Genomic DNA, 13360 nt, shown 5'->3' on the forward strand with positions numbered 1-13360 from the left:
TAGTCAAAATCAGAAGGGAAACAACAAATTGGGAAAAAATCTTTATAACGAAAAACTCTGACAGGGGTCTAATCACTCAAATATACAAGGAGTTAAAGCAATTGTATAAAACATCAAGCCATTCCCCAATTGATAAATGGGCAAGAGACATGAATAGGCAATTTTCAGGTAAAGAAATCAAAAGTATCAATAAGCACATGAGAAAGTGTTCCAAATCTCTAATAATTAGAGAAATGCAAATCAAAACAACTCTGAGGTATCACCTCACACCTAGCAGATTGGCTAAAATTAAAGAAGGGGAGAGTAATGAATGTTGGAGGGGATGTGGCAAAATTGGGACATTAATGCATTGCTGGTGGAGTTGTGAACTGATCCAATCATTCTGGCTGGCAATTTGGAACTATGCTCAAAGGGCTATAAAAGAATGCCTGCCCTTTGATCCATCCATACCATTGTCGGGTTTGTACCCCAAAGAGATCATAGATAAACAGACTTGTACGAAAATATTTCGCTTTTTGTGGTGCGCTTTTTGTGGTGGCAAAGAATTGGAAAAGGAGGGAATGTCCTTCAATTGGGGAATGGCTGAACAAATTGTGGTATATGCTGGTGATGGAATACTATTGTGCTCAAAGGAATAATAAACTGGAGGAATTCCATGTGAACTGGAAAGACCTCCAGGAATTGATGCAGAGCGAAAGGAGCAGAGCCAGAAGAACATTGTACACAGAGACTGATATACTGTGGTAAAATAGAATGTAATGGACTTCTGTACTAGCAGCAATGCAATGACCCAGGACAATTCTGAGGGATTTATGGAAAAGAACGCTACCCACATTCAGAAGAAGAACTGTAGGAGTGGAAACACAGAAGAAAAGCAGCTGCCTGAACACATGGGTTGATGAGGACATGATTGGGGTTGTAGATTCTAAACTACCATACCAATGCAACTATCAAGGAAATAGGTCTTGATCAATGACACATGTTAAAACCAGTGGAAATACACATCAGCCATGGTGGGGAGAGCTGGGTGAGGGGAGTGAAGGGGAAAGTAAGAGCATGAATTATGTAACCATGTTAACTTATCTAAAAAATAAATATTAAAAAATGTTTTTTTTAAAAAAAAAGAAATAAGGGAAAGTATCTGCATTAAAAAAAAGAGGGGGGTTGCTGGGTGGATCAATGGAGAACTAGGCCCAGAGATGGGAGGTCTTGGGTTCAAATATGACCTCAGACACTTCCGAGCTATGTGACCTTGGGCAAGTCACTTGACCCCCATTGCCTAGCCCTTACCACTCTTCTGCCTTGTAATCAATATACAATATTGATTCCAAGATGGAAGGGAAGGGTTTAAAAAAAAAAAAAAAGGTAGAGATTTAGTTAAAAAAAATACACGTATCTTTTCCACATCAGAGGGGTTAGGGGTACAGCATCATCTGTGATTTAGAAAATCCAAGTAAAACTTTTTGGTCCTTCCTTCATACCAGAGAAGAAGTCTGATTTTTAATTTTTTTTTTATGAGTTGTTTACAGTATTTTATTGTAAAATCTGGGTTGAATATTTGGTCTTAGGCTATCTGTAGATCAATGTTAAGATATTCCTACATTAGTTCAAGCCTTTGTGGGTCATCTGCTGGCTTCTGTGTTCTTTTTTGCAAACTTTAACTTTTTACTTATTTTAATTAAATTAATATATAATTTTACTTATTTAAAAAAGAAATGTACATTGTGGTATTAAAAGATAAAGCATATTATTGTTATATAATTCTAAATATATATTTTATGCATTTCTGAGTTTCTAAATCTTTTCTCTGTTGTCTGCTCGCTTTTTCTATGTCATCTGCAGCTTTCCCAAATTCCCATTTAATTTCTCTCTCTCTCTTTTTTTAAACCTTTACTTTCTGTCTTAGAATCAATATAGTGTGTTGATTCTAAGGGCCAGCCAATGGGGGTTAAGTGACTTGCCCAGGGTCACCCAGCTAGGAAGTGTCTGAGGCCAAATTTGAATCCAGGACCTCCTGTCTCTAGGCCTGGCTCTCTAACCACTGAACCACCTAGCTGCCCCTCCCATTTAATTTCTTATGCAGATCTGTGACATATGGAACCTGTGATGGAGAAAGTCTCTATGTGGAAGGGATACCGCATTTACAAAATACCTGCTAAGTGTAGAGTACTAGGTTTATTTTGTGGACAGAATGAATGATCCCTGTCCTTAGGCAGTTTTTAATTCCTCTGATGGGATGACACAGGCCCTTAGCTAAGTGAATACAAAATAATACAATGTAACACAAAGTCATTTGAAGAGGTAGGGAATAAATGGATGGGGTGGCTTACCTGTTGTCAGGCGGCTTTTCCTGTGCAGACAAGTGTATGTGGAGGCTGACATGAGACAGGTAGAGGGCTCTAGAGGGAGACAATGAGAGCATTGCTGGAACAGAGAGATCAATATGGAGACTAAGGGCTGAGGGAAGCTTTTTACAGTGGTAAAAATGACATCTCTGTCAAGGCGGAAATTAGATCGCAGTTTTTTTTAGGTGAAAGAGGGTTTGAAGGGAAAAGGGAAGAGGAAGAAGGTGGAATGGGACAGGAGCGGGGCGAAGTGGGCCTCCCAAGCGGGAAGGGGGGGGGGGCGGGGCAGAGAAGATGCAGAAAAGCACATCAGCCCAGCTGGGCAGAGCTCAGGGCTTCCCGTTTCTGACCCAGCACTACAGGTCTGGCTGCCTGCCAGGGACCGCCTTCAGTCTGGTGCTGCCCCTCGCCCGGACTTTCTTTCCAGGTGTCTTCTCTGCCTCCACACCTTAGGAGTCTCGAAGCGGTCTAATTGCAACCCCCTCAGTCCTTCCTTAGGATTTCTTGTGGCTCTCGCCCCCTCCCGCCCTCTCGACGCCTCTTCCCTCGACCCCAGGACTCACCCCGGAGGGGAGGAAGCAGGAGGACACCCGCTTACTCAGGCTGTGATAGTTTCTCTGGCCCCGCCTTTGGCCCAGGAAGGAAGTGAGTGGTCAGAGGAGGGTGGTTTCAGGCAGAAGTGGTTCCAGACGGAAGTAAAGGAGCCGTTGGGCTCCGGAGTCCTTCCCCTCTACTTTTGGAGCTTCCCTTCTGTAGGCTGGGGCAGAAAAGGCAGGTAGGCAACCCAAGTAGGAGACATTTAGCGAAATAAACACGAGCTTGGAACTCAGGTGATCTGTCCCTTAGGCATCTCCATGTAAATTATTGTGTCTGGTTTGGATTTGAACCATGACACTGTCTCCCATCTCAAGCTAACCTGCTCTACTCTTTTATCTTTCCTCTGTCTGTATCTTAGTAGGTCCAAGCGGATGAAAGTCCTCATTCCCTCCTCCTAGATTCTTATCCCTGCTTCTCCCCACATTGTCTTCTATCCTTGGTGTCCTTCTTTATTACAAACTCCCCCGGATCCTTGGATTTTTCCTTAAGTGTTTCTAACATACAATATCCTTGGCAATCCCCTTCCAAAGAGATACCCTCCAACTTTCAGGATGAGTCAGTGGGCATGGCATGTCCTTTACCCCTTCTCCCCCTTTTCCCAGACTTTCTTGCAATCTTTGTCCAAAAATCTCTCCTCCTTTTGGAAGTTTGTGCCATCAGCCCATACTACCCTTTCTTTATTCTAGTTGAACTTATCTACTGACCTCCAGGGAATCCTTTAGTTATTTTAGCACCAGTCTCACAATTTCTTTTTTTGTCCTCAACTTTTATCCTTGGGTTCTTTGAATGGTTCCTCAATTTCCTCGACTGCAATGATTTCCATCCCACAATTCCAGCCAACCCCACAACCATGTTCCCTCCATAATGATTATCATCACTGCATATTACTATACTCTTTTAAGTGCCAGAGATAGAATTATACTTCCAAGGCCAATTTCTAAGTTAGCCATCATATATTGCTACCTCCACTTTACTTATTTTCTCAATCCACCATTCTTGCTATAGAATCTATGACCTTTCTACTTGGCCTACATCCATCCTATGGTCAGGCATTTCAGGGATCCTCTTCTAATCATCTTAGAATACTCTGACCTCCTACCACTTCTAACCAGGGTGAGTAGGAACTGTCTCTGCTATTGAATAATTCTTCTTTGTTGCTTGCCAAATTAGAGCAATGGGTGACTCAGCACAGCAGGGGCTGAGAGCAAAGTAGGGGCAAGGATACCTGAGAGCAAAGCTGTTGGTGGAGTATAATTACAATTCCATATTCTTTGACCTTTTACCAGACTTGGAACCAGCTTCCAAGTTCATTCTCATTCATATGGGGAGATATTCTCAGTATCTATGCTCTAGGAAGAAACTCAACTGAAAAAAAATGTAAGTAATTCTGAGGATTCCCTACCCATTTTTTGTTATGTAGTCTCAGATGGGGCCCTTACTACCACTTATCCATCATTTTACTCCTCTTGACTCTCTGTCCCACTCTGTCTCTTTCAGACCTTTTCTTTACTGCCTTACCTCTGTACTTCCTGCCTCTTAGCAGAGAACTTTACCAAATACTTCACTGAAGAAACCCAAGGCTTCTTCTCAGCTCTACATTGCAAAGTACCTCAACATCATCCCTGACTCATTCCTCTTTTACTCCATTCTCAGGGGAAGAGGTGGCCCTTCTTCTTGCCAATGCCAGTCTATTGAATTATATCTTCAATCCTACTCCCTTAGAGACCACTCTAAATTATCTCTTCTTAATTTTCTGTCCATTAGCTCCTTTTTTGTTGTTCACAAATTTGGAGCTCTCACATCCCTAAAAAGCCTTCACTTAATCCTGCTATCCTCTATCTCACAGCCAAACTCCTGGAGAATATGAGCTATGCTGGGCCTGAAGCCAGGAAGACCTGAGCTCAAAATCAGCTCTGCCAATGCTGAGACTCTGGGCAAGAGGCTTTTGTCTGTCTGCCTCCATTTCCTCAAATGGTTTAGAGATAATAGCACCTACTTGATAGAAGTGTTTAGTACATTGCCTGGCACGCAGTAGGTGCTACAGAAGTGCTTATTCCTTTCCCTTCCTCTCTTGATACCACACAACTCATGCCTGAACTAGGTCCTTCCTGACTCCAGGTCTGATGCTCTTTCTACTATACATTGTCTTTCAGATGAGGAAGTAGATCCCAAAATATTAAGTGACTTGACTGTGACACAGCCGTCAAATAGCAGGAGCTTTGAATCTAGGTTCTCTGAGGTCAGATTCAGTTCCCTTTCTCATATATCACAATGCCACACTTTCTTTTCACTCTCTGAGACTTCTCAGAGTAGCTATCTCTAAGGTGAAGGGGGAATGAGGCCACCAGTGGAACATTTCACTAAAGTCCTCTTACTTTCTAATTCAGGCATTTTTTAGAAAGGCAGTTTCTTTTAATTTTTACTATATGGTCACTTTTACTGGACAAAAGTATTCACTAGCTGAAAATTGAGGTTCTACCAATTATGCGTTTTCCTCAGAGTAATTCACCTGTAAATATTGGCATGTGATCAGTGGGCAGTGTTGGTGGCAGATTTAACTTGTTCTTGTTCTTCAAGCTTTCCTTCCTGCTATCCCTGGCCTGTTCATTAAAGATGGTGGGTTCCTGGCTGGCAGCTGTAGCAATAATAACTGGATCAGGAATCAGGAATTAAGACACAGGAATGTTCTTAAAGAGAAGCTTAGTTCTTGATTTCCTGAAAAGTCTGGTACAGTTAGTGGTTATCAAAGGCATGTCCCTTTGGCTTCAAAGCAGAGGACACAGTGTGTTGGTGGGGAAGGAGTTAATTGGGTTTATTGCTTGGTGAAAAAGATAAAGAACAATGTCAAAAAGTTTCGGCTCAGTCTGTCCCAGAATGCTCAGACACTCCTTGGACAGGCACTGGGCACTGCAGCACTGAAGTATTCTTCATCACTCTTAATGTACTGTGACTAATCTGGTTCCCTGTTGTGATCAGGAAGCAGTCCCCAGAACCAGCCTCAGTTATCTCTGTCCTTCCAGTGCCTGGGTGGCACAAGTTCTGAGGTAAAAAGACAAGGGGCTTGGGTACTACAGAAGTCTTGCATGCTGGTCCCTGATGTCCTGAGAATATTGCTCTTGGTCGCTTTTCCATCATAGACAAAGAGGCAGCCAGACCTAAAAGAAGGTAAAAAGCAAGGGAGATTAGGGCACTTCGGTCAGGTCTGGCTAAGTATGTTACTGTCTGGGGAAAGGAGCCTCTGGCACAATGGCACAAGATGGGAAGAAGGCTGTGGATGCAGGAAGGGACTGCAGACAGGGCTGAGGGATGGTCCTGGCTGGCAGTGACACTTACCAGCTTAGATGATATTGTTCTCCAGCACCTTTTCCCCCAGGTAGAATCGGTTGAAGGAGAACGGGTTCAGGTCGATAGTGTTAAACTGCCCACTCAACAGTATTTCTGCCACAGCCCGTCCCACACCAGGGGCGTGTTGTAGCCCATGGCCACTGAAGCCCGTGGCAAAGTACATGTTGGACACCAGCGGGTGGGGTCCCACGATGCCATTCTGGTCAAACGTGTTGTAATCGTAGTAGCCAGCCCAGGCGCTCCGCACCTGCGTGGGATTAAGAAGGCAGGACTCAAGGAGGCATTTTAACATTATGGTCCCTTGTACTTGGCAAACACTAACCCATCTCCCTACTCCATCAATTCCAGTTGGGATAGATGACCAGTAGCTCTCTTAGGCTCACCTTAACAGACTCCCCATGATGAAAGTGGGGTTCCAGGGCTTCTATGAATACCAGAACTTCAGCCTTCTCCTCCCCCAGCTATCCCCTATCTCCTAACAAAGAATCCTCTGGGGTAATTACCTTCAGGGTATTGAAAGCTGGAACCCTCTGGGCCAGATGGGGCCACACTTTTTCCTGAAAGAAGTCATGACTGACTTCTAGATCTCCATTATCTGGTTCCTCTTCCTAGGATGAAAGCAGGGAGTGGTCTCTGTAGTATTTGGGGAAAAGAGCTGGTCCCTTTTACCCCAGGGATCACTCTTTAGGCTTATCTCCATAGTCCCTTTTTGGAGACAGCCTTTCCTCTATTTCAAACTTCAAGGAGACTGTAGCATAAATTGTACTGGGTATATTGTGGACAGTCGCTAAATAATTAGTTCACTGACAACTATAAAAGTTTATTATCTAAATTCTTCTCCTCATCACCTCAAAGTTTCATTTGGAAACCCCCAGCTTACCTCAGTGGGGCTACAGCCACCTAAGTAGTAGCCACCTAGTCCTTCCCGTCTAAAATAGGTTCCACTGGTGTCTGTAATTAATGGCGCCTCCAAGCCAGGCCCCTGAGGGCAATGCCAAACATACACATACCTGCCACATGCCAGGGAGAGCAGAGTCAGGGAAGCCCTGGACTTCCTTTCCCAACTTGTACTCTTTGGCTCCTTTCCTCCTTTGCCTACCCAGATCCTTATCACCTTTTCCTTGGCTCCACGGGAAGTCTGGTTCCTTGCAAACTGCCTGGGGGTCCAATGCCAATGCCAGCCAGCTCAGACAACTGCCCAGACCAGGCCCCCGCAGCATTGATCACTATAGCACACTCCACAGGCTGGTACTCCAGGCTGTTGTTCATCTTCACCTGTGGGCATCAGGGGAGATCAGGGGAGGAGGCAGTTTTTGCCTAGCTCCAAGCACTCTATAGGTGATTCATTCTTTTCTGAGTCTTTGACTTTTGCATCATTGTCACTGGGCAAAAGATTAGTCTCCATCAGAGCAGGCAAGGAAATGAGATGGATATGAGAAAGGGAAAGTTAAAATGAGGGTAGTCACTGTTCACTGCTTTGGCTACTTACTTACATGGACCTCATAAATCCTTTTAATGTTTACTTGCTCCCCTCTGGAAGTCACCATGGGTCTTACTGAAGAGACTAACTCTGGAGAAGAGAGAGAAATTGGCCTACTATGTTCCAGTCAAGGAAGCTGCAGAGAAGCCAAGCACAGGGTGAAGGCTTCTCACAGGTATTGGGGAAGACAGATCATGTAACTGGGAAGAAGAGAACCATGTGTAGTCTGACAAGGGCTGGGATTCTTCAAGAGAACCCAGGCTATGGAGAGATTGGTCCTTGGCTAGAGCAAGAGGGAGGATACCCAGGACTAACATTCAAGGTGCCTACCTTGCTTAGCCCAAGGATAAAAATGAAAACCCCCATAGTACAAGAGGAAGGTGAGAGACTCACCTGTGACCTCCCCCTGGCTGAAATAGACCCCCATAGAAAGAGCCTTTCGTCGAAGTCCTTGAAGCAGGCACCATGGATCAAACCAGCCTTCATTCTCTAGCCCTGGGCAAAGAAAACAGTGAGAAGGGAACCTAGCTAAGTGGACAAAAGTCAAAGCCAGAAGTCAAGATTGGCTTTGTATATAGAGGCTCCCACTTCAAACCCTGTTCTTTTTAAATTAAAAAAAATTTTTTGCACAATTATGTTTTATTTTTTTCTCATTTATGTGTAAAAACAATTTTTAGTGTTCGTCAAACCCTGTTATTTAGAAAAGGTTGTACCCTTCCTTTTCCTTCTCACCATAAGATGCCAAAGCCACACCGTCTGTGTTGATCCAGGGAAATTTGTTTTTAAGTTGCTCGGGGGATAGCAGGGAAACTTTGGCTCCTTCTTGTCTGAGAAAAAGCAAAGGGGTAAGAGGTTGGGGGGGGGGGGGAGAGATGAGGGGGAGGCATTCTTCTCTGGAGGACCAGAACTGAGAAAATGTCCCTTTTCCTTTCATGAGAGATGGGACAGGTTCTATCTCTGGGACACTCTCAGTGGGAAGCAGAGTCTCTAGGGTGGGATGGGCAAGTCTCAGATTCCCATCTGAAATGCAAGGAAGTGTAGATGGAGTTGGAAGTAGGGCAGAAGTTGATGCTGGCCTCGGTGTGGCACCCACCTCTGCACTTTTACATTGTGCTCCATCACAGAGGCATTTTCTTCTGAAGCCAGCAGAAGGTAGCCTGAAGGATTGAACTGGATATCTAAGGGAGGCTCATCAGGCACAGCTAGGTATTCCTGTGGGATGTAGAGAGGATGAGTGGGATGCCAGCCATTACACCCAACAGCAGACCCCTAACTGTAATGACAGGGAAGTCCCCAGAGGACAAATCTCGCAGTCAGGTCTCCAGACTCCTCAGCTGCCTAGACCCTTGTACCTCCTGGGCTAATGGCCCAAATGAATCCCCCACCTTTCCCCCAATCCCTCATATACATTGATGTTACGGAGGAATTCAATGGAGAAGAGAGATAGCTGGATGTTCTGAGGGACTGAGAACTGCTGCCGAATGCCTCCAATGGAAAGCACGGTGGAGGCCCTAGAGTACTGCAAGACAGAAGAAGGGACAGAGTTTAATCAGCCAGTGCAATAAACATCACAAGCAGAGTGATTCTTAGACATATCAGTGTTTGAAAATGTGAAAGCAAATCAATAAGGAACCATATATCAATGCATAAATCAGTTCAGATAAGCAGATGTACAGAAAAAGGAGGGTCAGTTTAAACAGAGGGATGGGAATAGTCCCGGAGAAGTGATAGAACTCTGGGCTTTAGGTAGCATTTGAAATTTAATACTTTACTGGTAGAATTGCTAACCAGTTGCCTTTTTGGAAAACAATCTGATAGTACACAGAAAAGGTTACAAAATAATCATTCCTTTTACCCAATTTTTTTGTTGTTGTTGGGAATTTGCACTCAGTGTTTTAAAAAAGAAAAAAAATCTGTTAGAAGATTTTTAAAGCAGTATTATTTGAAATTGCAGAAAACTAGAAGCAACTTGAATATTCAAAAGGGGAATGTAGTATGGTCTGTAAAATACCATAATGAAATATACATTGATGAGGATAAAAAATCTTGAAAAACTTTTATGAAATAATGCAAAATGAAAAAGTATAATTGGATAAGAGTATACACCATTATCATATAAAAAGAAAACTGAGTTGAAATGAATTTTCTTTTTTTCTTAAAACTTGTCTTACATTCTGTCTTAGAGCAGATACTAAGTACCGGTTCCAAGGCAGAAGAAAGGTAAAGGGGACAGTTGGGTAGCTCAGTGGATTGAGAGCCAGGTGTAGAGACAGGAGGTCCTAGGTTCAAATCCGGCCTCAGACACTTCCCAGCTGTGTGACCCTGGGCAAGTCACTTGACCCCCATTGCCTACCCTTACCGCTCTTCTGCCTTGGAGCCAATACACAGTATTGACTCTAAGACAAAAGGTAAGGGTTTTTAAAAAAAAAAAAAAAAAAAAAAAAAAAGAGAGAGAGCTGGGCAATTGGGGTCAAGTGACTTGCCCAGGGTCAAACATCTAGGAAGTGTCTGAGGCTAATTTAAACCCAGGAATTTCTGTCTCTAGGCCTGGCTCTCTATCCACTGAGCCATCTCACTGCTCCTGAAATAAATTTTCAAAAAATTCCTTAGATTTAAAGGGAACATGGAAAAAGTTGGTATGATACTTTAACCATTGAAATAAGCTTTATAAAATGTAAAATGTTGCAAAGAAAGTTACAATGATGATAATGATGTTTAATATTAACAGGAAGCTGTGGTGACTGAGTTCCTTACCCACAACTTGAATTGAGGGTTTTGAGGGCCAAAAATGGGAAAGCACATTCTTGGAAATGGAACTAGGGGCAGACATCTTCATAAAATACACAAATCACTGTTAGTTACCTCTCAGGGTAGGAGCCCTAGGACAACTAGTTTCAAGGCAACTGGGTTCAAACAACAAGTTCTTCTATTCTGACCTTTCCCTAAAACTCCTCCCAACATGAGGTAAAATCCAACCTCCACACCCCCTTTCCCCATCTAGTCCTCACCGTGGGGTCTCGTTCCACCACCAGTACCCGTATGGCATTTCTCCTTGCCTCCAGCCGCTTCAGCCAATAAGCCACAGACCAGCCGATCACACCGCCCCCTATAATCACCACATCTGCATGTTCTGGGGGCAGGTGGCTTGTGTCAGAAAAAGGCTCCCAGGATCCTCCAGGCCAGGCTGCCTGAGCTTTTTTCTTAAACTCTGCCCATTTCCCATCTCTGTCTGTAAGGAAAGGTTATGGTCACAGAAGGGTACTGTTCATCCTCTTCTTTCTCACCCTAGGGATGAGAACTACCAGGCTAGGCTGCCTAAGATGTGGCACTGTTTTCCTACCTCAACTCCACCATTAAAAAAGACCCCTTATCTTCTGTTTTAGAATCAATGCTGTGTATTGGTTCCAAGGCAGAAGAGCAGTAAAGGGTAGGTAAAGACTAAGGGATGGGGGTTAAGTGACTTGTCCAGGGTCTCACAGCTAGGAATCAACTCTACTTCTAAAGAATGTTTCATTGCTTTTCACTAGTTAGCTTCCTAAGTGGTCACCCAGTACTTCTATTACAAATCCTGGACACTGATACTAAAGCCAATTGCAGTGAAACAATGCTTCTACTACCTATGGAACTTGGGTGAGTCACTTAATCTACTCTGGACTTCAGGTTCCTCAAGTGTAAAATGAGGGAGTTAGAATAGTTGACAAAGCCCTTTTCTTGATAACATTCTGATTCTAAACCTTTTATCTTTTCATTGCTATATTTAAGCAATTTGAAGCCTATAGAGTAAGGTCCAAATTTACTAACCTGGTATTAAATACCTCCTTAATCTAACTGTCCAATTCAGTAAACTTGGAATCAGGGGGTCTAAGTTTGAATCCAGTTCTTTCATTAACTACTTTCTTATAAGGCAAAGCTTCTTACTCGGGTTCAGTTTCATGGATAGATTTCAAAGAAAAATGTGAACTTAGAAGAGAAAAAAAAAATGTCTTTCTTTTCACTAAAATCTAACTGAAAATTAGCATTTCCTGCAATAATTCAAAGACATTATTCTGAGATAGGGTCCATGACACACACAAAAAGTTAAGGTTCTTCCCTCCCCCCATCTTCTGAGCCTGTTTTTTCAGATGTTGAATGAGTGGATTAATTAACCTGATGATCTTAAATGTGCCTTCTAACCCTCAATCCAAGATCCTTCCTTTCCTCTAGTCTTCCAGGCCCAGCAATCTCTTACCACACTAAATCGGGCTCATAGGGCAGCTGGTGATAGACCACTGGGCTGGAGTCAGGAACCCAAGTTCAAAAGGTGCTTCAGGCTTATTAGCTGTAGTGATTCTGGGCATGCCATTTAATGGCTGCCTGCTTGAGTTACTCCAATAGTAAAATAGGGATACTAACAACACCTTACCTGCCAGGGTTATGAGGATCAAATGAGATAACTGACAGTGCTTTGCACAGTGCCGGTGCCTAATAGGTGCTATATAAATGCCTGTGTTCTAGACTCAGGGGGTGCTCAACATAGAATCTGGAGATGGGAACCCAGATGTTATCTCGTCCCGCCTCCTCTTAACTGCTAGGAAGGTTTCCTCTAATTCTTGCTGTGTACCGTCACTCAGATGGGTAAACGAGGTTGAAGCACAAAGGCTCTGGCTGGGTGCACACAGGCAGGCCAGGCTACCCTTGCCCCTTTAGTCTCGGCGGGAGGTCACCTTTCTCCCTAGCCCAGAGAGGGGGTGCTCCGCGTGCAGGGAGGGGAAGGGGAGGGGAGGAGGGCAGGCCAAGGCGCACACGGTTCCCAGTTCAGCACTCCCGGACTGGGATACGGGTTCCAGCTCCAGACCCCAATTCTTCCCACTTTACCATCGAAGGGGCCCCTACTGCGCGTGCGCAGGCCCCGGCTCAGCAATCCACGGGAGAGGCCCAGCTGCAGCGCACCGCGGAACATGGTACCCCAGGGCGCGGAGAAGAGCTCCGACCATCACTTTCACGTCATCGCTCCGTGCGGCTACAGAGGCCAATTCTCACTGGCTTATTCAAGGCTACTCCCCTATACGTAATTGGCTAGAGTCATCACGCAATTCCCAACCAATCCTCTTCTTCCTCTGGCCCCGCCCCCCAAGCCCATTGGCTAGCTTCAGGATACGCCAGCCTTACGGGACAGGGTTTGGGGGAGGGGAAGGAAAAAAAGCCCTAGAGACCTGAAACGGAAGTGCGGCTGTCAGGTTTCCGGGGCCTCTGGTGTGACGTGTCCCGCGCCTGGCGCAGCAGGAAGCGGCGGCGATCGCAGCCCGACTCCCCCGGCTGCGGCCCGCTCCCCTCCCCTCCCCGCCCCGCCGCCGCCATGCTCGACTTCTTCACCATCTTCTCCAAGGGCGGGCTCGTGCTCTGGTGCTTCCAGGGCGTGAGCGACTCGTGCACCGGACCCGTCAACGCGCTGATCCGCTCCGTGCTGCTGCAGGTGCCGTCCCCCCAGCCGTCTCCCCATCCCCCCCTCCACCCGGCCCTCCTTCCTTCCCAAGTCCGCAGCGCTAGGGGACACCTCCCCAGGAAACATCAACTGCCAGAAGCCCTCAGACTTTTCCTCCCTCCTTCCCCCCGC

General features: G+C 45.0%; 2 protein-coding genes across 5 annotated transcripts in view; both read right to left on the reverse strand.

Annotated features, from left to right (window-relative positions):
• Window positions 1-5632, reverse strand: part of LOC123240638 (TIR domain containing adaptor protein) — an 18944-nt gene extending 13312 nt beyond the window's left edge. For both annotated transcript variants that reach the window (XM_044668344.1, XM_044668345.1), the window contains exons 1-3: window positions 5452-5632; window positions 2909-3102; window positions 2331-2399 (exon numbers count right to left, since the gene is read on the reverse strand). The gene's annotated coding sequence lies outside the window, so the exon portion shown is untranslated. The remainder of the gene's footprint in view (window positions 1-2330; window positions 2400-2908; window positions 3103-5451) is intronic.
• Window positions 5633-5729: 97 nt separating this feature from the next.
• Window positions 5730-13360, reverse strand: part of FOXRED1 (FAD dependent oxidoreductase domain containing 1) — an 11956-nt gene continuing 4325 nt past the window's right edge. The window contains exons 1-12 of one of the 3 annotated variants that reach the window (XM_044668341.1): window positions 12622-12731; window positions 10776-10996; window positions 9176-9286; window positions 8861-8979; window positions 8500-8594; window positions 8161-8262; window positions 7781-7857; window positions 7402-7562; window positions 7168-7297; window positions 6791-6895; window positions 6276-6534; window positions 5730-6097 (exon numbers count right to left, since the gene is read on the reverse strand). In XM_044668341.1, the coding sequence (XP_044524276.1) occupies window positions 6280-6534; window positions 6791-6895; window positions 7168-7297; window positions 7402-7562; window positions 7781-7857; window positions 8161-8262; window positions 8500-8594; window positions 8861-8979; window positions 9176-9286; window positions 10776-10996; window positions 12622-12706 (1461 nt within the window). In that variant the 5' untranslated portion in view covers window positions 12707-12731 and the 3' untranslated portion in view covers window positions 5730-6097; window positions 6276-6279. Of the gene's footprint in view, window positions 6098-6275; window positions 6535-6790; window positions 6896-7167; window positions 7298-7401; window positions 7563-7780; window positions 7858-8160; window positions 8263-8499; window positions 8595-8860; window positions 8980-9175; window positions 9287-10775; window positions 10997-12621; window positions 12732-13360 lie in introns of those variants that run through there. The other 2 variants (XM_044668342.1, XM_044668343.1) reach the window with 2 other exon arrangements.

The sequence above is a fragment of the Gracilinanus agilis genome, chromosome 3, assembly GCF_016433145.1.
Source record: "Gracilinanus agilis isolate LMUSP501 chromosome 3, AgileGrace, whole genome shotgun sequence".
Taxonomy (NCBI): Eukaryota; Metazoa; Chordata; class Mammalia; order Didelphimorphia; family Didelphidae; genus Gracilinanus; species Gracilinanus agilis.